Source organism: Emydura macquarii, unplaced genomic scaffold (assembly GCF_026122565.2).
Source record: "Emydura macquarii macquarii isolate MOO-44397 ecotype Brisbane River unplaced genomic scaffold, CSIRO-AGI_Emac_v2 contig_380, whole genome shotgun sequence".
Lineage (NCBI taxonomy): Eukaryota > Metazoa > Chordata > Testudines > Chelidae > Emydura > Emydura macquarii.
Window position 1 is genome coordinate 45,106 of NW_027130517.1, and position 25,546 is coordinate 70,651.

Sequence of the window (25,546 nt, forward strand, 5' to 3'; positions counted from 1 at the left end):
GGGCCGGGGCGCTCGCAGGCAGACGCAGGCACCGGCACGGAGCGGTGGTGGTGGTGGTGGAGGCGGGAGCGGTGGAGGCGGCGGCGGAGGCTGGGCGGCTCCTCGGCCGCAGCCCGGCGGGGACGCTGCGCGGAGGGTCGCTCCCGGGCCCGGCACACGGTGAGCGAGCGCTGGGGCCGGCCCCGCGGCTCCGGGGCACCCGGCGGGGATGCCGGCGCTGGGAAGCTCCCGCGGGCCTGGGGGGCGATCGAGTGACCCCCCCCACCCCCCGGCCGAGGGGGCTGTTCCCCCCGCACCTGCGGCAGGGCGGCCGGGCTGGGCTCGGGGCGGTGGGGATGGAGGAGGGGACCCGGCGCCCGGTCCCTGCCTTTCCTGCCCCTTCAAGGCAGTCCTGGCAAAGGGGAGGGGGAGGTGTGCGCGTGTGAGGGTGCACACGTGTGTGCATGTGTGTGCACAAGTGCCTGTGTGTGAGCGGTGGGCTGTGTGCCCAAGCAAATGGCTGAGTGAGCAGATGCGTGTGTAATACTAACAGAGGCTCAGGGGACAGCAGCAGCCGAGCGGAGAGTGAGGACACACACACACACACACACACAGAGTCAGAGTCACAGTCACACGTGCACACACACACATAGACACAGTCACACGTGTGCGCACACACACACAGTCACACACGCACACACACAGTTCTGCACACACACACAGTCACACATGCACACAGAGTCCCCGATGCACAGGTGCACACACACACACAGTCACACATGCACACACACGCACACAGAGTCACGGGCACAGACACACACACACACAGCTGGGCACCACAGGACTGCGGGGAGCCAAGGGGGATGTCCTGCCCGGTGCCAGGCTGCAGTCTTGGATGGACTCAGCGCAGCCCCGGCCCCCCATCCTCCATTCCACCGGCCAGGGCCCTGGGGAGCAGGTGACCCCCTGGCTGGGCCCGTTGCGGAGGGCGCTCTGCTGGGAAGTGGGTCGGGGGTTCAGTGCGTGATGAGCTCAGGATTGTCGCCTGCGGCCTGTGCTTTTGTAGCTCACCGGGGAGCTGAGCGGGGGCCATGTGTTTGCTCCAGCCCTGGGGTCCCCCTGGGGGCGGGGAGTGGGGGGAAGCCAGGGGCACTAACGGAGGGAAAAGGTTCTAGCTGCCCTTCTGGTCCCAGCCGCCCAGAGCATGTGACTGGGTGTGTGAGGCTGTGTGTACAGGGGTGTGTGAGATGCTGTGTGGGGGGTGTGATGCTGAAGTGTGTGTGTGTGTGTGAGCTGCTGTGTGTGTGGCGGGGGTAGGTGTGACACTGCATGGTGTGTGTGTGAGACACTGTGTGTGTGGCGGGGGTAGGTGTGACACTGCATGGTGTGTGGGAGAGACGCTGTGTGGTTTCACCACCATTGTGTGACCGAGGTGTTATGTGTGCGTTATGGGGGGGGGTGTCACGAGGGGGGTTGCGCTGCGTGTGTGCTTTATGGTGTGTCAGTGCGTGCATGTTATGGAGCGGGGTGCACACAGGGTGTGAGCACTTGTGTACTGCACGCGCCAGCGCACAGCAGCGACACACGCTGTGGTGCGAGCAGTGGGGGGAGGGGGTGTAAATTCTCTCGCCATGGGGCAGGGCTGGGGCCCCAGATGGCTCAGTCCCCGGGACATGCAGGGGGGCTGGGGGTAGGGAGGCTGGCCCTTCCCCGGGGGTGGCTGCGGGTTGGCAGGGACCGGAGCAGGGGGTACAGCGGCGGGGCAGAGGCCGCAGGTCAGACCGGTGTATCTCGGCTGGGGAGTCTTTGCTGGCGGGAGAAGCTGTGCCACAGTGACCCACGGGGCTGTGGTGGGGTGGGTCCAGCCCCCTGCACGCTGCCGTTGGGGTCTGAGCCCTGGGGGCATCAGCTGGTGCTGTGCCGGGGGCAGGCGTCTCCCTGTCGCTCGCCGCCTCCCAGGGCCGCTTGTTCCCGTGCGGCGTCTCCCCCGGTTCCTGGTTGTCCAGGGGAATCTCTCGCTCCCGCCAGCGTTCCCGGCTGTCTGGTCTCCTCCCCGGCTCTGTTGTGCCCCGCTGGCCATGCAGTGGCTCCCCCTGGGCTCAGACATGGGGGGGGGATGTGCCCCCGATTCCCCGCTGGTTTGTGGGGGCTGCTGCTGTGTCTGCGGGGAGCCCGGCTCGGTCAGGCAGGGCTGCGGTGGCGAGCTCTCCGGGCAGGGATGGTGCGTCGAGGCGTATGGGGCTGGTCTCCGCGCACTGTCGGGCTGGCTTGCCTGCTCCCTGGGTGGGGCTGGGTGGGGCGGCCTGGCTCTTGGAGCTGATGACCCCTGTGGCCACGGGGTGCGGCTCCTCCATTCCCACGCCTGGCACATCTGCCGCAGTCGCCAGCCCAACACAGAGCCTGGGGCCAAAGGCGGGTGTCATGGGCACCTGTGCCCACATCTCCCAGGTTCCCCGCTGGCTCCTGCTTCTCCCTTTGGGCCCCTGCCCTCACTTGGTCTCCCAGCAGCCCCCATGGTCCCAGGCTGCTGCTTTTCTCAGGCCCTGTTGGCAGGGACTTCTCCCATCCTCTGTCTGCAGTCGCCAGGCCAGGCCAGGGCGTGGGGGCAGCGGGCGGCCCGGGCTGGGCTAGGCTGCGGGTGCTGGAGCCTGAGAGAGCCACAGAGTCTGTCTGCGTCCTGCAGCCTCGGTGAGGAGTCTCCCCTGGGTATCACAGCTGCACCCCTGGGAGCTTCCAGCTGAACAGCGCCGGTTCCCGGGGCTGAGCCGAGCCGTGGAATCAAAGAGGAAGAGAGGAAGGTGATCGGGAACAGTCGGCCTGGATTCACCCAGGGCAAGTCATGCCTGACCAACCTGATTGCTTTCTATGAAGAGGTGACTGGCTCTGTGGATGTAGGGAAGGCAGTGGACGTGATATACCTTGACTTTAGCAAAGCTTCTGATACAGTCTCTCACAGTATTCTTATCAGCAAGTTAAGGAAGTATAGGTTGGATGAATGGACTATAAAATGGATACAGAACTGGCTAGAGCATAGAGCTCAATGAGTAGTGATCAATGGCTCCATGTCTAGCTGGCAACCGGTCACAAGCGGAGTGCCCCAGGGGTCGGTCCTGGGGCCGGTTTTGTTCAACATCTTCATTAATGATCTGGAGGATGGGGTAGATTGCACCCTCAGCAAGTTTGCAGATGACACTAAGCTGGGGGGAGTGGTAGATACCCTGGAAGGCAGGGATAGGATACAGTGACCTAAACAAACTGGAGGATTGGGCCAAAAGAAATCTGGTGGGATTCAACAACCACAAGTGCAGAGTCCTGCACGTAGGATGGAAGAATCCCATGCACAGCTACAGACTGGGGACCGACGAGCTAGGCAGCAGTTCTGCAGAAAAGGACCTGGGGGTTACAGTGGACAAGAAGCTGGATATGAGGCAGCGGTGTGCCCTGGGTGCCAAGAAGGCTAGCGGCATATTGGGCTGCGTTAGTGGGAGCATTGCCAGCAGGTCACGGGAAGTGATTATTCCCCTCTGTTGGGCACCGGTGAGGCCGCATTTGGAGGATTGTGTCCAGTGATGGTCTGGAATTGCAGTGCCAGCCGCGAGGTGCACGGCGTGGGCAGGGCTGGGGCCGGGGCTGGCAGGACCGGCGTGCGTGCATGGCTGCCAGGGTATTCTCCCCGCCCTTCCGCTCATCTGATGCTGCTCTGGCTGTAGTGCAAGGAGGAGCACGGATGTGGGGGTCCCATGGGGCAGCAGGGAGGAGCTGGGGTTTGAGGGGATCCTGAGGGGCACGGGAGGGGGCGGGTCTCTCCCACGCTGTTCCATGTCAGGACTCTGGTTCCTGCCCGGGGGCTCCCATGGCTCCGTGGCCCTGCCCTGACTGGTGTTATCCTGACTAGAGCAAGGTGCTGGGGGCAGGGCAGTCAGTGCCCGCCCTACCCAGATGGGTTGCAGCCCTGCCTCCGTGCCCGGCAGGTCCCTGCGCCCGGCCGGGGTGGCTGGTAACTGGCCCCCAGCCCCGCTGCTCTGCACCTGCCTGCTTGAGTTGCTGCTGTCGGGGGGGCCAGTCGCGCTGGGCCCTGTCACATCACATCTGTCCCCGCCGAGGCTCTGGACGGGTGCTGCGGAGACAGGGCCTGTCACAAAGATTGGGCCTGCGCCGCCGTGTGCTCATTTCGTCTGTGGGGAGAGCGGCAGCCGGGCGCTGGGCTAGGAGCGAGCAGATCTCTCGTGGGGCAGAGGTGCCGGCAGAGCCCCGGCTGGGGGAGGTGGGCAGATTCCAGAGCCCGCGTGGCTCCGTGCGGGGCAGGTCTCCCCCCGCCCGATGGGGTCGCCCATCGCGTGGAGATTGGAGCCCCTGGGACCGTCCTCCGGCTCAGTGTGGTCTGCGGTCGCTGCTGCGGCGTCTGGCTCAGCTGTGCAGGGTCACAGAGGGGAGGTTGCTGCGGGCAGGGATCTGGAGCTGCCCTCTCTTCCCCTGCGCCCCCTCGCTGCAGGGTGGCTCGGGCGCTGGCCCGGTGGCTCGGGCACGGCTGGGGTTGCGGGAAGGTACCAACCGCGTTGGCGGGGAGGTTGGTTTGGGGGGAGACACACAGCAGCCCAAGGGGTCTGGTGCACCTGGCTCATCCCTCGCTGGGTCTAAGCTGGGCAGCACAGACACAAGAGGCTGCTGGGGTGCAGACCCCCTCTGAGTGGTGGGGGCCCTTTGCGAGGTGGGGCAGGCAAAGAAACCAGCCTCACTTTCCCACCACCCCATAATCGATCTGCAGGGCGTGCCGGGCAGCAGGGCTGGATTCCACCCTGGCCACCTGCTCCAGGGTAGAGATGGAGATTCTGCTCCAGAGAGCCCCACTGAGACCCCCCCACCAGTGGGGCTGGGTGCAGGGGGAGGGCGTCTACTGCAGGTAGGAGGCTCAGGACTCTGGGGGGCTACATGGCGGACACGTGTGTGCACACTCCATGTGCACGAGCAGACGCCCCCGTGCATGGCGTGCATGCACACTCATGCCCGCGTGCACGGCGTGCATGCACACGCGTCGACCCACCTGCTGCGTGCACACGCACACGCACGCACACGCAGCATGGAGCGGCTCCGCTCGGAGATGCACAGAGCGTGCTGAGCTGGGTTTCGTTTCGAGGCCTCTGTCTGCTGCGGTGACTTGTCCTGTCTCCTCACATCAGGAGCCAGTTCAAGCGCCCAGAGGGGACGTCCCTGTTCTAGGCTTTGTCACAAACTAGTCAACACACTTGGATCCTGACCTGCAGCTTCCCTGCCCTTCCTGTCCCACCCCACAGCGCTCTGCTCCCCCCCATCCCGCCCAGCAGCCCCCCACCCCCTATCCCAGCCCTGAGCTCTGCCAGCGCCCCTCACACCCCACTTGCAGCCCCCTGAGATCCCCGCCCTGGGCTCCGCACGCACCTCTCTCCCTTCATTGTTCTGCCTGGCCGGTTTCTTTATGCATTTGCCAGTTGCCAGAAAAAAATCATTTAATCTGCTGGGTTTTTCCCCGGGGGTCCAAAGCTTTGCATGGCTCGCACCCTGCACTGGGCTCTCTGGTGTTCAGAGTTCCCGTGTCCCGCCCAAGATGCTGCGACGTTGCTGTTAACAATAAGAAATCGCTGGAAATGGCCAAATCAAACGGCAAATCCAAATTCAGGAAACAGACCCCAGGGGTTTTCTTTAGGTACAAAGTTCCAAACCGTTCGCAGTCACGTCTGTAGTGGGAATGTGACTCCATGAAAACATAATCTCCGCGAGGACGGAGACAAACAAAGCAGCCGGCCAGGTAAGAAAGGCTGGAGAAAGGCCGGCCGGCCAGGTAAGAAAACGCTGCTCTCAATCCTGTCTGTCGGTGTTATCTCTCTAGAGATACTAGAAGTGGCTGGTGAAGGGGGGGGCGGGGGGGGACGGTTGCAGAGTTGTCTTGGGGTGGGGGTGGGGTTGCAGCAGGTTTCCTTGTGGGGAGGGGAGTGCCGGGGCTGTTTGCATTTCGAAGGCGGTAACCCTGGCTGGCTCCAGGTCCTTCACCCCCGTGCAGGGGCTGCCACAGAGCGGGACAGATCCCGGCTGGTAGATGCCCCCTGCACCCAGCTAGAGGCACCGTGCAGAGAACAGGCACCTGGGTTTGCCTTTATTTCCCTTTGATTCTGCACCATCGTGTAACAAGCAGCGCTGGAGCAAAGGGGGAGTGAACGCTGCTCCCGAGGGCGGGGGGTGAGAGCACAGAGCCCTCCCTGTCCACCTGTCGCTCTCCATCCCGGCCGCCGGGCAGGGGGAGCCCTGGGGCTGGGCTAGCGGGAGACGCCAGGGTTCGCGGGCCGCGCCGTGGAGGGGCTGCTCTCCCAGGACAGTCGGCTCGGAGGGCATGCACTTCCCCATCCCCTGAAACCCACTGAGTGCCCGACACAGCACGCAGGCCAGGGTGGCCAAGGGCCCTAACGCCATAGGAGGTTAGGTGCACCAGGGTCTCTCCCCCTCTGGGGCTGGGCTGCTGCCGGGTGCTAGGCTCCCCCCCCCCCACGCTGTGTGTGAGGCTCTTTCGTCTGAGCGGAGCTGCACCGTGTGGCAGAGCTGCGTGAACGCCAGGCTCAGATGTTCCAAGGTATCTGCCGTGCCTGGCGGTGATCAGCGCTTGTACAGCTGCCGAGGAGGTGGCAGAGCAGGCGCAGGAGGCAGAGCCGGGGGCTAGACAGAGGGGCAGGAGACAGACTGGAGCTGTGGGCTTCTTAGGGTTGCAACTGTCTTTCTGCTGAAAGCTGAAATTTTTACATCCTGCGTCGTCAGAGCGGCCTGAAAACGGGTGTAGCAGTTCAAGGGCTGCCGTGCAGTTTGTGGTGCGAATTTGGGGTCGCTTGGTCAAGGGGTTCCTAAGACACGGCCGCCACAAGTGACCTGTTTTGAAAATCTCAACCTCCACTGTCACGCTTTCTTTATAGCTTCGTAGAGGTTGAGGCCAGGAGGGCCCCTTGGATCATCTAGTCTGAGCTGCGTCTCACAGGCCATCCCCTTAGCTCGGTATTGAGCCCGGTAACTTGTGTTTGGCTAAACGTCTTCTCGAAAGGCACCATCTGGCTTTGAAGACCCGAAGAGATGGACAGTCCATCACATCCCTGGCCGATTGTCCCCCCGGCTACTCACCCTGCACTCTTCAACATTTGTCCCCTATTTCTAATTTGAACTCGCCTGCCTTCAGCTTCTGGGCCCTGGTTCTTGTTCTGCCTTTCTCCGTCCGATCAAAGAGTCCTTTAGTGCTGGGTATCTTCCCCCTTTGGAGACACTTACATACCATCACCAAGTCACCTTTCCAGCCTTTTTTTTTTATTGAGTTCTTTAAGTCTCCCCCTGGCAGGAATTTTCTCCAGCCCTCGATTCATTTTTGGGGGTCTTTGCTGCACCCTTTGCAATTTTTAACATCCTGTTAAAAATGTGCACCCCAGAACTGGACGCAAAATCCAGTCTTAGTCTCACCAGCGCCGCATACAGAGGTAAAATCCCCCCCTGCTCCTACGCACTGCTCCCTTGTTCATACAGCCCAGGGTCGCCTTAGCCTTTTTTTCCCCCGCATCGCACTGGGAGCTCAGGTTGAGTTGCTTGTCCACTGTGACCCCTAAATCCTCTTCGGAGTCGCTGCTTTCCAGGACACGGGCCCCCACGCTGTAGGTGTGGCTGGCAGTCCTTGTACCTAGATGTCTGAGCTTGCATTTGGCTGTATTAAAAACCCATTTTGTTTGAATGGGGCCAGCTTATCAAGTGATCCCGACTGCCGTCGCCCTGTCCTCCTCGCTTACCACTCCACAAATGTGTGTGTCATCTGCACATCGTGTCAGCAGCGATTTTGTATTTATTTCCAGATCACTGGTGAAAATGTTGACAAGCGTTCGGCCTGTCCCTGTACAAACACCCTCTCCCCCAGTCGATGGTGTTTCTTCTTTGACAATGACTTTCTGAGATCTGTCGGTCAGCCAGTTCTTAATCCATTTAACGTGCTCCATTGATATTGTCGGGTGCTAATTTTTGTAATCAGAACGCCTAGCAGTGCAAAGTCAAACATCTGTGTGTGTTACATCTACGCAGCTGCCTTTACTGACTACATTTGTAATCTCTTCAAAGAAAGAGCTCCGGTTCGTTCTATGTGTCTGATAATTCTGTTCTTTACTGTCGTTTGAACCCATTTGCCTGGTACTGACTCTTCCCTGATGATTTGCTGGGAAAGAGTCAACATGGTTTTTGTAAATGGAAATCATGCCTCACCAAGCTACTAGAATTCTTTGAGGAGCTCAACGAACATGTGGACAAAGATGATCCAGTGGATGTAGTTCGCTTAGATTTTCGGAAAGCCTTTGACAAGGTCCCTCACCAAAGGCTCTGAAATAAAGTAAGCTGTCATGGGATAAGAGGGAAGGTCCTCTCCTGGGTCAGTAACTGGTTAAAAGATAGTAAACAAAGGGTAGGAATAAATGGTCAGTTCACAGAATGGAGAGAGGTAAATAGTGGTGTCCCCCAGGGGTCTGTACTGGGACCAGTGCTGTTCAACATAGTCATAAATGATCTGGAAAAAGGGGTAAAGAGGGAGGTGGCAAAATTTGCAGATAATACAAAACTAGTCAAGATAGTTAAATCCAAAGCAGACTGTGAAGAGTTACAAAAGGATCTCACAAAACTGGGTGACTGGGCAACAAAGTGGCAGGTGAAATTTAATGTTGATGTATGCAAAGTAATGCACATTGGAAAACAGAATCCCAACTCTACATATGAAATGATGGGGTTTAAATGAGCTGTTACCACTCAAGAAAGAACTTGGAGTCACTGTGGATAGTTCTCTGAAAACATCCACTCAATGTGCAGCGGCCGTCAAATAAGCTAACCGAATGTTGGGAATCATTAGGAAAGAGATAGAAAATGAGACAGAAAATATCATATTGTCTCTATATAAATCCATGGTACACCCGCATCTTGAATGCTGTGTGCAGATCAAGTCACCCCACCTCAAAAAATGTATATTGGAATTGGAAAAGGTACAGAAAAGGGCAATGAAAATGATGAGGGGTGTGGAACAGCTTCCCTATGAGGAGAGATTAATAAGGCTGGGACTTTTCATCTTGGAAAAGAGATGACTAAGGGGGGATATGATAGAGATCTATAAAATCATGACTGGTGTGGAGAAAGTGAACAAGGAAGTGTTATTTATTCCTTCTCATAACCCAAGAACTAGGGGTCACCACATGAAATCAATAGGCAGCAGGTTTAAAACGAACAAAAGGCAGTATTTCTTCACACAGCGCACAGTCAACCTGTGGAACTCCTTGCCAGGGGATGTTGTGAAGGCCAAGACTATAACGGGGTTCAAGAGAGACCTAGCTGAGGTCATGGCGGACAGGTCCATCAGTGGCTATTAGCCAGGCTGGGCAGGGATGGCTGTTTGCCAGAGGCTGAGAATGGCTGATGGGATGGATCGCTTGGTGATCACCTGGTCTGTTCATTCCCTCTGAAGCACCCGGCACTGGCCCCTGTCGGCAGACAGGACACTGGGCTAGTTGGACCGTTGGCCTGACCCAACGTGGCCGTTCTTATGTTCTTCGTATGACAAGACCTGGTTTCCATAAAGCTGTGCTGAAGGGCAGTGGATGTAACCCTAGCCTTACTCTTTATTAATTGAATCCTGTAGCCGCTTTTCCGTGGTTTTGCCTGGGACTGCCTTCGCTGGCCTTTCGAGTCTGTCTACACAGCGGTAAAAGCCCCTGGCTGGCTGGTGCCCGCTGCCTTGGGCTAAGGGGCTGCCAACTGCAGTGTGGACACAGCTCAGGCTGCGCAGTGGGAGGGTCCCAGAGCACGGGCTGCTGGTCAGGCTCAGAAGTTTACCCTGCAGGAGCCAGCCAGAGGGAAGGATGTGTGCTGGGATGGAGGGATGGACAGCAGTGAGAGCTGCCGGGACCGGCTGTCTCAGGGGCTGTGAATACCACGGTGCCACTGGCGCGTTTGTGCTAGCCGGTGGGTCACAGACGCGCCCGGCTCCTGGCCGTGGCTCAGCGGCGCGGGTGGTTTCTGAGCATCACGCTTGGGGGAACTCAGGGGCTCCAAAACCAACGAGAGTTCTGTGGCACTTTAAAGACTAACAAATTTAATTTTTGTAGGCATAAGCTTTCGTGAGACTCAGCTCACTTCGTCAGATGCAGAGGTAGAATGATACAGTAAATAGGAAACAGAGATATACAAGTGCATAGAGAGCAATGCGGGAGGTGGATGAAAGCCGGGTACTTGAGGGCTAATGACAGTCATTGAGTAGGAGGTAAGAATGGGGGAGCAAAGCAATTTACCTTTTGTAATGAGAGAGCCATTCCAAATCTCTGTTTAAACCCAGTTTGAATGTGTCAAGTTTGCAAATCATTTCTAACTCAGCAGTTTCTCTTTGAAGTCTGTTTTTGGAGAAGTACGGCGACTTTCAGGTCAGTGACAGTGTGCCCTGGGAGATTAAAGTGTTCTTCCACTGGTTTATGGATATTATTATTTTTATGTCTGATTTGTGTCCATTTATCCTTGTGCATATCCAGCTTGTTGCTGTGCTTGTTGTTTGAGATCAGCGGAGGGCTGAGGCGAGGGATGGCCGGGGGCAGTGCCGGGAGTGGGGGCTGGCTCTGGCTGTCAGCTCTGCTGGGAGACAGAGGGTTAACCGTGCCGGGATTCCCACCTCTGCCACTGGTGTCTCCAGAGGACAGGGCAGGAATCTGCCCGCTCCCCGCTTTGCAATGACAGGCAATCTACCCCAGCCCAGGCACCTCCGGACCCGCAGGCAGCACTGGGGCCTCCCCTGGGGCGCTGGGGTTTCCAGTCCTCTCCAGGGTGATGCCTTGGGCCGGCCCCACTCTCCCGATCGACACCCAGGCCACTGTGGAGCTTCGGCCTCAGGGAAATCTTGTGGCAGGGAGTCCCATAGGCCGATTGTGGGCTGGGTGGAAGAACATTTCCTTCTCTCAGTGGGCTGTGGGGAGGGGATGCACTGGGCCCGTGGCCTGGGTCCGGCTGCCATGGGGTGGGGCCCGGGCTGCTCCAGCCCCTGGTTCCAGGCTGTCTGGCCTGTGCTGGGGTGACGCTAACGCTCGATCTCCTGCCCCCTCTCCCCAGGCCTGCCTTGGCTCCCGCCCCTCGCTGACGTCGCGCCTGCAGCCGCTCGCCGAGACCGTGGCCATGTGGGCCCTGCTGGCTGTCCTGTGCCTCACCCCCCCGGACTCCTCGGCCCCTGGTGTCCTGGCTGAGATGCATCAGACCCCGGCGCCTGCTGGAGCTGGGGCCCGTGCCAGGGCCCAGGGCCCCTCCGCCCCCCAGGGGGCCCTGCGGAAGGCCCCTCTGACGGCGTCGGAGCTGCCGGCCCGGGGCCAGGACCCCGTGCTCTCCCTCAACCTGGGCCTCAACTTCAAGATCAAGGTGCGGAGCCAGGGCAGCTTCCGGCCGGCCAGCCCCAGCCCCGAGCCGGCCCTCGCGGACCTACCCCCCGCCGACATGGCGGACCTGATCCCCTCCACCGGCTTCCTGACGCCTGCAAACCGCTTCCGGACCGAGCTGCTGCCCGGCGAGGCCCTGCCCGGCCCTCCATCCGCGCCCGGCTCGGGGTGGCTGGGGACGGGCTCTGCGGACGAGCCGTCGCCTGAGGCTTCCCAGCGTGGCCCCGGGAGCTGGGCCGGCTCCCCGGCTCCCCGCTTCCGCAGCAGCCCCGGGGGCCGCCTGCAAAGCAGCACCGCCTTCGAGTCCGAGTTCCTGGAGCTGGCACCCACGGCCCAGCTTTCCTCCTTCCCACCCGGGCCGGGTGCCCCGCCCGAGGCGATGTCCCCGGCCGCCAGGCAGCCCAGCCTGGCCGGCTCCCCCCGCGGGCGCAGCAAAGAGCTGGAGTTCAAGATCAACATCGACCTGACGGCGGGGCTGGACCAAGAGATGGGCGCGCCCCCCACCGGCGTCCTGCCTGCCCGGGGGGGCAAGGACCTGGGCACCAGGAGGAAGTACCCGCTCATCCCCGGCCTGAAAGCGGGGATCTCGGAGCTCGCCAGCAAGCTGGGCACCTCCAGTGAGTATCTGCTGTGCTCCCCACCCGCCCCCCGCCTCCTCCCTGCCCCGGCCCCCCAGCTGGGCCACCAGCCCCTAGACGTGCGCTGGGACGAGGTCAGTGCATTCGCAGCGTCACCGAGTCCGACCTCCTGTGCACCGCAGGGCAGGGCATGTCCCGAGATCTGCCTGGGTGCAGCTGGAGCAGAGCTCTGGGGAGACGGTCACCCCTGGCTTTTTAAACCAGGTTGTGTGTGTGTGTCGAGCTGCGTGTGGGGTGAGTGTGAGGGGCTGCGTGTGTGGGTGTGAGGTGGCGCGGGGTGTGTACACACGTGTGTGCACAGACACGGTCATCCCCAGGTGGTCTGAGCACAGAAACTCCTGCCTGGGGGGCGATTCGTTCCCGGTCCCCGTGCCGCGGAACGGCCCGGACGGGCAGCTGGGGTCTGGCCCCCCGGCCTGCAGGGCCCTCCCCGCGCTGACCCAGCCGGTCGTTGGGCCCCCTGGCTCGGCCAGCCTTGGAAGGTGCCCGCGCTGACCCAGTGCCAGCCATGGGGTTGGGGGGGTTGCAGCACAGACACCGGCCTCAGACCCATAGCGCGGGACTGCGTAGCCCGGCCCCTGTCAGGTGCTGTCCTGTCCTGGGGCCCAGATTCCTGGAGGCCTCAGCGGGCAGCGGCCCCGGCAGCAGCTCCTGGGAGCTTGTCCCCCCTCCCCGCCAGCCGAGGGGGGCACCACACAGCCCCAGGGCTGGAACCAGCGCTCCCCAGCCCCCGGAGAGCCCACGCTGAGCCCACGGGCCGCATGGCCCCCAGCACCCCCTGCCCAGAGTCAGGGCCTGGGCACGTGTCAAGGGCTGGAGTGGGGGCGCTGTCCGTGTATGGGGGGCACAGGGGCCATTTTTGTCCTTCCCCTGCTCCACGGCCCCGTCCCAGAGGAGGACATGGCCCCCCTGGGTGAGCGAGCGAGAGGGGCCAAGTTAGCTGCCTCCACGTCCCTTCGACGCAGCAGGGCCAGCTGCCCCCAGCGTGGGGGGCCCTTCCAGGGTTTCTGGGGATTTCCGTGCCTGGCCATTCTGCAGGGTGTGACTAGGGTAGCCCATCTGGAAATGCCGAGGTCGGGGCAGGCTGCAGAAGGAGCAGATTCTGGCGGGTGGCACTGCAGCTAGATTCCCTGACCCATCACAAACGGTGCGTCTGATCCCCCACACTGGGTATCAAGAAGCTACAACAAAAACACACACAGCCCCCTTTATTGCATTGCAGTCTCTGGCTCCCAATCAGCGCCTGGGTCCAGTAAACAGACCAGTTGTTTAAACTCCATTCCCTTCACCACGACGTTCCCCTGATCCCCCGAGGGTCAGCCACGTCGCCAGATCAATGCAGGTTTGGCTCTTACCCAAAATCCCACGCTGCCAGCCAGTCCTTGAGTGAGTAAAACGAACGGTTTATTACGAAAGGAAAGAACCGACCGAGCAGAGATGTTACATGGCCAAAGCAATCCGCTGCAGACCAATGGCTGTGAAGTCCGTCGGTGTCAGATTCTCAGCAGAACTGCCGCGTTTGCGGCTTGTACGGTCTCTGGGTTACCCGGCACCTGGCTGGGTCTCAGCCCTTTGTTTCACAGCTTCGGCGGTAGATGAGCTGAGCCAGCGGGAGGACGCAGGGATAGACGAGATGGGGACGCGAGGCTGCCTCTTGTCTGCCCTGTGGCTTGTTTCAAACACCAGCTCCCAGCACATGGGCAGGGAAAGGCATGTCCTGGTGACTCACAGGTGCCATCCTGGCTCCTTCCCTGGGTTCCCGGGAGGCGCTGGCCCCTCGGGGAGCCGTCCGTGCCGCCACGACTCTGAGCGTGCGGGTGCACGCGCCAGTGGCACCGCACAGGTGTTTGCACACCGCTGTATCACACCCACGGCGACCCACGCACACGCAGTGTCAGCAGCACAGCAGGTTAGAGGCTGGCCAACGCCGGCTGAGCTGGCCTGGCTTGTAGGAATCCTCGCAGCTGGGTCATGCTGGTATTAGCATCCTTAAGGGACGTAATGAGCTCGTCCCCGGCAGCCCCTGTGTGTGTGTGGGGGGGGGGGGGGGTCAGTTCTCCCGCTCTGTCCGAGCCGAGCCCTCCCCCTTTCCGTGTGGATGTGGGGGGGTCCCTGTGCTGAGTCTGACCAGGCCCGGCCTTTGCTCTCTCCCTGCAGGTTTCTTTGGCCCTACGCTGCCCCCAGACTGGCGCCAGGAGAGGAGGGTGCCTGAGGAGAGGAACAGCACCCGCAGCCTCTGGGACCAGCCCCGGGACACCAGCCCCTCCCCACCCCGGGCCACCAAGCCAGGTGAGCCGCTGTGCTGACTCACCTCTGCTGGGGGGCTGGGCGGGGGGGGCGGTGGTGGCCCCCAAACCAGATCCTCCCTCTGAGCCCCTCCCACTGCATCGCTCAGCCCGGGCAGACGCCGGGGCATCCAGGACCCCGACACACACAGAAGAGCACCCGCCATGCAGCCCTTCTCCCCCACCCACCACGCAGAGGGGGCCCCTGATACACCACACACACACACACACCAATACACACACACACACCAATGCACCCCACCCCGACACACAGCCCAGTGCACCCCGACACACACACACCAATGCCCCCACCCCGACACACCCCAGTGCACCCCGACACACACACCAATGCACCCCACCCTGACACACAGCCCAGTGCACCCCGACACACACACACCAATGCACCCCACTCGACACACACACAGACACACACACACCAGTGCACCCCGACACACAGACACCAATGCACCCCACCCCGACACACAGCCCAGTGCACCCCGACACACACACCCCAACACACATTCTCCATGCATCCCTCTGATACCCCCAATGATGCACTGCCGCACACCCCAACACACACACAGCAGACAGACTGGCCATTGTGAGATACCCCCCAGCGCACCCCCCGGTACACACCCCAGCACCCCCTAGTGTGCCCGTGAGACCCCAGTGCCCTGATACTCGTCCCAACACCCCCCCAGTGCCCTGATCTCCCCCCGCCGGATATACAGGCACACGTACAGCTCTGGTACAGGTGGCTGGGCCCTGCCCCCCCGCCCCTCTCGGTCACACCGCAGAAAACACGTGGACTATGGACTTGACCCCCAGCCTGGCCTGGGGGATGGATGGGGCTCTCTGTCCCCTCGCCCTGCGTCCCCACCCCAGGGGCATGAGGCAGAGAGCGGGGAGGGGTGGGGGGGGGCTGAGACGTGGGGGTGCCAAGGGTTAACGCTGCCAGGCCTGTGACCGTGCCGAGGGGGCTGAGTTCCGGCTGCGCCCCGGCGTGGTGTTGCCATCCGCCCTGGGGCAGGTCCCTGAGCCGGGGCTGGGCGCGGGCAGCTTCCCGGGAGCTCGGTGCTATCTTGGCCTCACCCTGCTGACGGAGCCGGCTCAGCGGGGCGGAGGGGCTCCAGGGCGAGCGAGGGCCGGGGGGGTCAGGCAGGGTTGCGCGAGGGCCAGGTGCATCGTGGGGATATTTTTGCCGGCCTCCATAGCCTGTCTGCGGTTCGCAGCGGTGCAAAGAGGGGCCGGTGGGGGAACTCGCGGGGTCCCTGCTGGCTGGCCCCGTGTGCGGGGGGGGCAGGACTAGGCTCCAGGGGCTGGTGTTTGGAGCAGGGTGCCCAAACCCCCTCGCTGGGCGGCTGCCTGGGGTGTCCTGTCCCAGGCGGGGGTGGGGAGCCAGCGGCCCCGGGAGAGGAATGCAGTTGGGTCTGCAGAGCTGCCTGGGGTCAGGAGGCCCCACGCTGTGACCAGGGCCTCTTGCCCAGCCGGTTCCTTTCGCTGGCCTCTGCAGCTGCTGGTCTGACAGGGCTGGGGAGAGAACCCCGGTGTCCTGGCCAGCCCCCCGCCCGAGGGGCCATGCGGGGCCGTTGCTGAGTGCAGAGAGCTCAGACCCCCGGTGCTGCGTGAAACCCGCCAGTCCCAGAGCTGGTGGGGGGAGGGATTCAGGAGGGTCTTGGCCATCCTGCCAGCCCCCTGGGGCGCACACCCCTCGCCCTGCCAGCCCCGGGGGGCTTTTTGTGTCTGGCTCTGGAAAGGGCCGGGCCAGGCCAAGCCGGCCGGAGGGGTTCTGCCTCTGGAGGGTTATGCAATGAAGTGTGGTGAGAGCGCGTGCAATATGCTCCTCCTGCGCCCCGTCCCTATCCTGCCGCCCTCAGCCTCCCCACCCGCTCCCCCGGCCCCTCTCCTGCCCCCCCCATCGCCTCCTTTCCTGCTCTGCCCCAACCCCCTTTCCGCACTCCCTCGCCCCGTCAGCCTGCGGCACGGTGGGGCCAGGACTCAGGGCGCCATCTGGCGACAGCCATGGCGGAGCTGCTGGGCACGGTTGGACCTGGAGAAGCTGCGCCCTTGAAGGTCCCTCGGCTGCCTGCGGTGGGCCGGGGCCGCCTGTCACATCCCGCGGGGAGATGCAGGGAGAGCTGCCCGTCTCCTCCGTGCCCAGGCTGACGGGTGCCAGGCAGCATTAGTCTCTGTCTGGCATGTTCCCCGGCAGGTGCAGGCAGGGGCGAGCGACGCCCCAGGCAGAATGAGCAGAGAAATGCTTGGTGGCAGCCTGTCAGGCCAGGTAAGCACCGTCTGCGTGGAGGTGACGGATGGATCTGGATGGGGATGAGGATAGCAGCTCTCCCGCCCCGTGTCCCTGGCTCTGCCTCCCGGGAGGGGCAGCACATCCAGGCGGATATGGCCCGCTTCTCGCCTGGCACGGCCGCTCGTTCCCTCGTCCTGCGCCTGGCACGGCCTCCCTGTGATTTCCAGCCCCGCTGCGGCTGCGGAGGCCCCGATCTCGGGTGGGAGCAGGGGAGCGTCTCTTCCTGGTGAGCTCGGCCCGGCAGCTGGGAGTGGGTCTGCTGCGCTGTGCGCTGGTGCGGGAAGCCCCTGGCGGCGGGAAGAGAGCCTCCGCCCATGGCCCGCGGGAGGATTCAGGGTTGCTGCTCCGCCGAGCAGGGGCCCGCCTTCTGCCCACCTCTGCCGTGCTCTGTGATGTCACAGGCCACTGCTGGGCAACCCTGGAACCCGGGGCCGGAGTCCCTCCGAGGAGCCGCCGGTGAGAGATGGCCGTGGCTGCCAAGCCCCGCGGCCCCCCCGCCATGGCCCTGTACGCCGAGAAGCACGACATCTTCCAGCTGATGCAGAACCTGCTGGAGGCGCTCCTCATCCACCAGCCCGAGGAGCCCATCACCTTCATGATCGACCACCTGAAGCAGGACAGCGACCACGTGCCCCGGGTGTTCGTGCTGGGCCCCCCGGCCGCCGGGAAAACCACCATCGCCATGTGGCTCTGCAAGCACCTCAACGCCTCCTACCTCAGCCAGCGGAAGCTGCTGTGCAACAAGACGCTGGTGCGGGCCCAGGAGGCGCAGAGCTACCACCAGCGGCAGGAGCAGGTCCCCGACGAGCTCTGGGTCGGCCTGCTGCGGGACCGCCTCTCGGACGCGGACTGTGTCAGGGAGGGCTGGGTCCTGGATGGCTTCCCCCAGACCCGGGAGCAAGCCCTGCTGCTGCAGACGGCGGGCATCGTGCCACGGCACGTGGTGGCGCTCTACGCGCCGGACGCCGTGCTGATAGAGCGGCACCTGGGCACGCGGCTGGACCCGCTCAGCGAGGAGGTCTACCACACCACCTTCGACTGGCCGGCCGACCCCGCCGTGGCGCGGCGCCTGGTGCAGCCCGAGGGCTGCTCTGAGCAGGCCACCGCCCGGCGATTGCTGGAGCATCACCGCAGCATCCAGGGCATCTTCCAGACCTACCAGGGGAACCTCAGGACCGTCAACGCCGACCAGCCCTGCCCCGACGTCTTCTCCCAGGTGCTGGCGTTCGTGGAGAGCCAGCCCCGCTCGGCTGCCCCCTTCACCCCACGGGTCCTGCTCTGCGGGCCTCCCGGCAGCGGGAAGGGCCTGCAGGCTGCCCTGCTGGCCCAGAAGTACGGCGTGGCCAACGTGGGCTGCGGGCAGCTGCTGAAGGAGGCCGTGGCCGAGAAGTCGAAGCTCGGGGACCTCATCAAGCCGTATTTCGAGAGCGGCTGCCCGGTGGCGGACAACCTGGTCCTGAAGGTGCTGCGGGAGCGGCTGGGCCAGCTGGACTGCACGTCCTTCGGCTGGGTGCTGCACGGCTTCCCGCGCGACGTGGACCAGGCGGAGATGCTGCAGAACGCCGGCTTCGTCCCCAACCGGGTCTTCTTCCTCACCCTGCCCGTGGAGGTCCTCATGGAACGGGTCTCGCAGAGGGCCACGGACCCCGTCACAGGCGAGCGGTACCACCACATGTACAAGCCGGCCCTGAGCCCCGAGATGCGGCAGCGCCTGCGGCAGAACCCCAAGGACGCGGTGGAGCAGCTGGAGCTGCTGGTGGATCTGTACAGCCGGCACGTGGCGGACCTGGAGGAGTTCTACGAGGACGCCGTCTATGTCAATGCCGACCAAGACCCCTACACTGTCTTTGAGTACATCGAGAGCTGCCTTATCCGGCCTCTGCCCACCCGCTCGGTCTAGTGCCTGCCGGGCACCGGCGCAGCCTTGCCGGGAAACCACAGCCCCTTTATCCCAAACACTCCCCGGAGCCACTGGGGGCTGAAAATAACCTCGGGTGAGGCTGCCGGGGGCAAGGAAATAAATATTTTGCTTTTAGCATGGGATTTGGGGGTCGTTTCCTTTAGCAGAGCCAGGTGTTTGGGGAGGGGGGGGAAATAACCCCCACTGGGCTCTCCGTAGATCCAGCCTCCCCGCCCAGCCCCCAGCCCAGAAAAAGAACGGGGGTAAAATATCGAATGGCTTTTCAGTGGGATTGAGCAGCTGGTGTCAATGAGGGGCCGGCAACAGCCAGCCGGGTCTGCACGTGCTGGGTTTGGGACCCTTGGCCACCCAGTCCATCTTTCTCTGCCTGTTCCCCTTCTCCCTCCCCGCCGTCCCTGCCACTTTGCTGACCCCCATCTCTCCGCTGCAAGAGTGGGGGTCCCTGTCGCCTTTGGGGTCTCTGGAGCAGGTGCTCTTTGAAGAGCAGGACTCTTTGAAGAGTCGGAGGCTTTGGGGAAAACCGCCCAATGTTCTCCTGTTGCCCCCTCACGAATCTTCTCCCTCTGAGGCCAGGCCAGGCTCTGCAGCTCCCTCGGGCAGGACGGGATCCCGCCGCTTCCCGCGTGAGAGCTGGGCTGCCGGGATCTCTGCTCAACCCAGGCATCTGCACATGGAGGGGCAGGGTGGGGTGGTACTCAGACCCGCTCCGGTTCCCCGGGGCCAAGGTCTCTGGCTGTGTTATGCAGAAGGCCAGACCAGATGGTCACAATGGCCCGTGGATCTCCAATGTCCTTACGGTTGTGCCCAGCTCTCTGGGAGCTGGTAGCATGCCCCTTGCCGTGGTGTCTGGGTGCTGGGCAGGGGATTCTCGGGAGAGTGGAGCTGAGCCCGCTTGGTGGGGAGAAGATTTGGAAAGCCTGGCACCGGTTTGGGTTGGGGGCTGCCCGGGAAGCTGCCTCCCTCGTAACGGAGCCGTTCTCTGGCCCGGCCTGCTGCCGTCTTGGCAGACCCCATTTGTCCATCCAGCCCTATTGGACTGGAAGTGCACTGAGCATATGGAATGGGGGCCTCACTCCTGGAGCGCCTCCGGGGGTGGGGGGCAGCGCTGCAATTAAGTCTCTGCCTCAGTTTCCCCTAGCGGGCTTTTAACAAGTCCTACGAGCTCATGTCTATTGAGCCGTTGCCCCTTCAGGGTCCAGCTTGTTTAACCCAAAGGCGGCTCCTTGCACAAACCGGCCTGCAGCCCCGCCGCCTGGCTGGAGGGGCAAGGGGCTGAGTTGTATCCAGGTCCTCTTCTCAGCCGCTGGGGACAGGTCCTTGCGGAGGTCACACCTTGGCGCCCCTTCCACAGAACCGCGTCTCATTCCTCAGCTCTGGCGTTGCAGCTGTTCCTGCCGCTGGGACCAGGCACCGCGGAGCCTGGCATTCCCAGCTCCTCCCTTCCGGAGCCTCTGCCCCCAGATGCATCCTCCCTGGTTTCCTTTCCTGGGGAGACCCTCCCCTGCAGCCTCTGTTCTGTGGGGGGACCCCATTGGGAGGAGCTCCTTAGCCAGGCCCCCAGAGGAGCTCGCCCCTCACCCATGATTCCTCCCTGTGCTCTCCCCTGCCGGGGCCAGCCTGGCATCGCCCAGCTCCTTAGGCTGCGGCCGGGTTCGCCCCAGGGGGGCCTGGCTGGGCGCTGTCTTTTGCAGAGCCTGGCCCGGGGCAGCTGAGAGCCAAGGGCCCTCGTGGCCAGTGGAGCAGGAGCAACGTGCGGTGGGATGGTGCTGCTCTGTGGCTGGGGTCGGTGAGGAGACTGAGCCCAGCCCGTGGCTCCATCCCTGTGTCTGGGAGAGCCTCAGGAACGAGGGCCAGGCCGTTCTCGGGGACAGAGGGCTGCAGCGGGGCGAGTCCCACCGCCACCGTGGCATGGCCAGGAGCATGCGAATAGCAGAGCACCCGGCCACCCCGAGGCCAGGCTGGGACTCCAGCTGGTGGCTCCACGCCCCTGACGGCAGCGCGGCCCCGGGGCCCAGACAGCCGGCTCCGCGGCAAATTCCTCTGCGGTGATGCAAACGTGTGCGGTGGTATTGAGAGATGCCAGAACAAATCCAGCAAAGACGGCGCTGCAGGGGCAGCCGGGTGCTGATCTGCACCGGAGTAAATCCCCAGATTAGATGAGGGAGGAACAAACGAACGGGTGCAGGGGCGGGCCGGGGTCCCCTGCACAGCTGCGTGGGGCTGCCCCAGCCCCAGAGAGGGGCCGCGAGGGGCAGGGGAGCAGAAAGCCCAGCTCCAAGGGGCAGGCCGGGGGGTGGCTCCTCCTCGGTCAGCCCCAGTTGTTGGGAGCGCTGGCATTTGGGCGCTGGCTGATTGGCATCTGTCCCACCGCCCGGGGCGGAAATGCTGCTTCCAGCCAGGCCCCGTGGAGCCTTTGTGCCCGCTCCAGGGCCGGCCATTGTGCGAGCCGCTGTGTTTGCAGAAGCCCCTGGCAAACAGCGGGGAGAGGCGGCCCCAGGCCCAGCCCAGTGGGGCTGCCAGCAAAGCTTCCCAGCCCCGCCAGCCTCCCTTCCCCCCCGCCCGCGCCCACAGCCAGGGCCCGCGGGTGCTGCCTGCTCCAAGGCAGTTGCAAAGCCGAGGCCTTTCTCAGCCCCCTCAGGCAGGGGGAGAAGCCGCTAGGCTGTGTCTATGGATCACTGCACCCCCAGCACCCTGCATTTGCTGGGAGGTCTCCCGGCCAGCCCAGACTGACGCTGCTGGTCTGCCCTCCCCGTCTCAGCCCCCTGGTCGGAGCTCTGGGGCTGTCCCTGCAGGGCGAAGGGGGCACCCGGCTGTCCTCTCTGCAGGGACGGCTGAGTGCAGCGCTGCGACCCATTACCGAGGAGCGCTGGCTCTCACTGCAGCCTTGGGGCCACCACGCGGCTGTCTGAGGGGCCCCCTGCCAGCCCCATGTGCCCCCCTGTGCATCGCAGGCCTCGGTCCCTGCTGGGTTGGAGAGGCGGCTGGCACAGCGCCCCGCTGGCAGTCGGCACTGACGCCCCCTCTGCCCCCCGAGCTCTTGGGAGGCTCAGCCAGCCGGCTCCCCACAAGCGGCTTGCAGCCACGCGCGTTCTCCCAGCGGCTCCAGAGCCGTTGCTCCGGCCCCAGGGCCCCCGGATTAGCGGTTGTTTGCTTTCATGTTTTATCTCCAGAACAGAGAGTCCCTGGGTGTCTGTTTTCCAGCCAGGCGGTTCCAGCCTCAGGGATGCGTGCGTGTCCGTGTGTGCTCGATGGGGGTGGCGGGGGGGGGGGGGGAATGTCTGTGTGTGCGCTTCTGCAGGGCACATGTTCGTGCAGCCCGCCCTGAGCGCCTGCATGTAGCCGCAGCCCTGTCCTGACCTGATCTGGGCCCTTTTCACTCGGAGGCATCTCCGTGTCCCCCCCCCCCGCCCCACACACACATTCCGCCCAGTGGGCCCCGGTGCAAGTACCCACAGGGGCATCTGCACGTGTGTTTTGGGAGTGTCTCAAGTAGGAGTGTCTCCTAGGTGACGCTTCGCAAACATGCACGCATGTGTGTGTGTGCAACGGTGCGTGTGTGTACGTGTGTGCGCACTGGGACACGTGTGCTCTCTGTGTGCATGAGTCCACGCACTGGGGGGCCAGGGTATGCTCTGTGTGTGTGTGTTCTGGAGTCGATACATGCTCTGTGTGTGTGTGTGTGTGTGCACGCACTGTGGGATCGTGCATGCTCTGTGTGCATGCATCCTGTAGGTCCAATGCACACTCTCTGGGGGTGTGCTGTGGGACCAGTGTGTACTCTCTGGGGGGGTGTGTGCACTGGGAAGCTGTTGCGTGCTGTGTGCATGCATATGCTCGCTGTGAGGCCAGTGCATGCTCTTTGGGTGCGTGTGCAAGGCTGGTGCATGCTCAAGGTGTGTGCATGCACACTAGGGGCCAATGCGTGTGCATGCTCTGGGGCCAGTGCATGCTCTGTGGGTGTCTGTGCGCACTGAGGGCTGGTGTGTGTTCTGTGGGTGCGTGTGCGAGGCTGGTGCATGCTCTGTGTGCGTGTGTGCACACTGGGGCCCACGCGTGCTGTGTGGGTGGCGGAGGGGCAGTGTGCCCAGGCAGGGCTGTTTCCATCGACCCTGCCTTGCCCTGGCGCTCCCCTCGTGGTCCCACCCGTGCCCAGGGCAGGCAGCTCTCCAGCTCCGTGGGGCGCTGGGATTGTGCGACAGGCGCGTTTCCTCGCCCTGGCCCAGAGAGGCGGGATGGGGTGGGCTTCCTGGGCATGACCAGGACGACGGCTGGCCGTGAAGATCCGCGTTCCCTGCCGGTGCTGGTGCCCGGGCGCTGGGTCTGCCTCCACCCCCTGCTAACGGCCTCTCGGTCTCCTTCGTCCCCAGGCCCGGTCCCTGGCAGGCACGGCTCCTCCGCTGGCAGCGAGGGGGCTCTGGCTGCCTGGCCCAGGTGCTCGCCGGAGAAGCCAGAGGAATGCGGCTCCCCCTCCCCGGAGCCCGAGGCCCCCCCGGTGCCCCACCTGCTGCCCTCTCCGCCCCTCTTCGTCACGCTGCACGCGGACTGGAACACGGCCATGGCCGACTGGGGCCTGGCCTGGGAAGCCCACGTGTACGGGGCCGGCTCCCTCTTCAGCCTGCTGGTCCTGCTCTCCCTGCTGAGCCTGGCCTGCCTCCCCTTCCGCTGCCCGGCCGGCAGCTCCTTCCTCGTGGCCCTGGACCTGCTGCTGCTGGTGGCCGGGGCTGCCCGGGCCTTCCTGCTCTTCTACGACGCCTACGGGCAGCAGGAGCGGCTGCCGGCCTTCGCCTCGCTGCTGCTGCACGACCTGCCCTTTCCCTGCCTCTCCTCCGCCCTGGCCGTCGCCTTCCTGCTGCTCGCCAGCCGCTCCCGCCTCAAGCTCTCGCGCGCCCGCTGCCGCCAGCCGGCCTTCCTGGCCGCCCTGGTGCTGCTGCACTTCTTCGTGGCCGTGGGCGCCGTCCTGGCCGTGGACCTGCTGCGCCAGTTCCCCTTCCTGCTGCTGGTCTCCCGGGGGGCCTTCGCCCTGCTGGCCGCCCTCCTCTCCCTCGCCTTCCTGGGCTTTTACTGCCTGGGGCGGGCGGACGCCCTGCAGATCTACGACCTGAAGAGCTCCGCCGAGCCCCCGGGCCGCTGCCCCTTCGCCGACGCCCGCGGCTGGCGCCGGGCGGCGCGCACGGCCCTGCTGGCCGCCTGCTTCGCCCTGCTGAGCGCCGGCCTGCAGGCCTACACCATCCTGCATGCCCTGGGCTACGGCTTGCCGCCGGGCTTCTTCGGGCCCTGGCCGTGGTGGTCGCTGCAGCTGGGCTGCCGGCTGTGCGAGGTGGGCGCCGGGCTGCCCCTGGCCCTGGTGGGCCTGTACCCGGTGCTCTGCTCCCAGGAGGAGCCCTGCCCGCGCTGCTGGGGCGCCCTCTTCCGCCTGCCCCCGGCCCCCGGCCCCATGAAGGGCCCCGTCCTGCCCCAGCACTTCACGTGGGCCGTCTCGCAGCGCGAGAAGCTGGTGATCTGCGACACCATCGCCCGCAGCGAGGCCGAGTTCCTGCCGCTCTACGCCCTGGCCGAGGACGTGGGCCCGGGCGACTGGGGCCACAGGAGTCCGGGGGCCGCCGGGGCCTCGGAGACGCGCCTCCAGCGTGGCCGCGGCTCTCCGGCCTCCTCGGTGGTCAGCATCGCCCTGGACGGGGACCCCACCGCCGACTTCCGGCCCCCGTCGCCCATCGACCTCCGGCGCAGCATTGACGAGGCCCTCGCCCCGGCCAGCCTCTTCCACGCGGCCGGCGCCCTGGCCGGGTCCAGCAGCCTGTCGCTCGGCCGCCAGAGCCCCCTGCCGCACGAGGGCGAGGGGCGCGGGGAGACGCCGGCCGGCCGCGGCCTGTGCCGGACTTCCTCCTGCGGCCGGCTGGAGACGGCCCTGCCTGAGGGACGGGACGGGGAGGGGGACGTGTCCCCAGACACCAGCGCCCCTGACACCCCCCTCTCCTCCCCGGGCCCGTGGAGGGGCAGCAGCTGCTGCTCCGGCTCCCCCGACAAACTGTCCCTGGACGGCTCCTCCCAGGCCCTGTGCTCCAGCCACGCGCCTGCCTTCGCCTACCAGCAGAAGCTGCCCCGCGGCCCGGGCGAGAACAGCCCCTGCCGGTCCCCCCCGCCGCCGGGGGGGCCGTACCTGCCTCTGGCCCAGGCCTCCCAGGAGTCCTTGGACCGCCTGGCCCAGCCGGCGGGCGGCGCGGCCGTGCTGCAGGAGGAGTTCACGGACGTGTGCCGGCAGATCGACGCGCTCAGCGTCAGCAGCGACACCATCGAGCTGTAGTGGGGGGGGGCCCCGGCCCCCGGCCCAGCTGCTGCCGCCTCCCCCGGGGGCCCAGCCTCGCCAGAGGAGACCCGCATGGACGTGCCCAGTCGCCGCCCCCTTCCTCCCCCCGTGGTGCTAGGCGGCAACGGGCCCTGCCCCCTCCTTCTCCCGCCCCATGGCAAAGGGTCCTTCCTGCCTCATGGGTCTGGGGGGGAGTCCCCATCTGTCCAGCCCCAATGCACGGGTCATGTGCACCAGCAGCGTCCCGGGGGCCTAGAGCCAGGGCAGATGTGCAAGTGCCCCCCCCCCAGTGCCCCTGTGGCCCCCCCCCCCAGTGTCCCCCCCCGGCTTTGGGATGAGGAGGGACTGCAGGCTCCTGGCTGAGCCTGGCCCCACAGCTCCTTGGAAAGGGGGCCCCGGGAGCCCGGCATTTGCCTGGCTCTGGCCCAGGCTCCCTGGAGGTGGCTCAGTGTGTATTAAAGAACCCCCCCCCACACACACACACACCCCATCCACCTGCTGCCTGTCTAACGCCCTCCTCCCTCGCCATCTCCCATTCCCAGGTGGGGCGGGGGCCCGGGCCCAGACTTTTCCCCTTTATTAGCAACGAAATAGGTTTGTGGTTTGTGCAACAGCTGCAGCGACAGCCCCCGGGAACCCCCCCTTCACCCCCGATCAATAAAGTATTTTATCACCAGGA

General features: G+C 64.2%; 1 protein-coding gene and 1 pseudogene across 1 annotated transcript; both read left to right on the plus strand.

The window, feature by feature from the left end:
- The first annotated feature begins 49 nt into the window (after nt 1–49).
- On the plus strand, nt 50–25,546 carry PRRT4 (proline rich transmembrane protein 4). Its single transcript, XM_067535693.1, has 4 exons — nt 50–159; nt 11,095–12,028; nt 14,207–14,338; nt 22,931–25,546. Exons 2-4 carry the CDS (start codon nt 11,158–11,160, stop codon nt 24,862–24,864), a joined length of 2,937 nt encoding a protein of 978 aa, XP_067391794.1. The 5' UTR covers nt 50–159; nt 11,095–11,157; the 3' UTR covers nt 24,865–25,546.
- On the plus strand, nt 16,931–18,685 carry LOC137145094 (adenylate kinase 8 pseudogene; annotated as a pseudogene).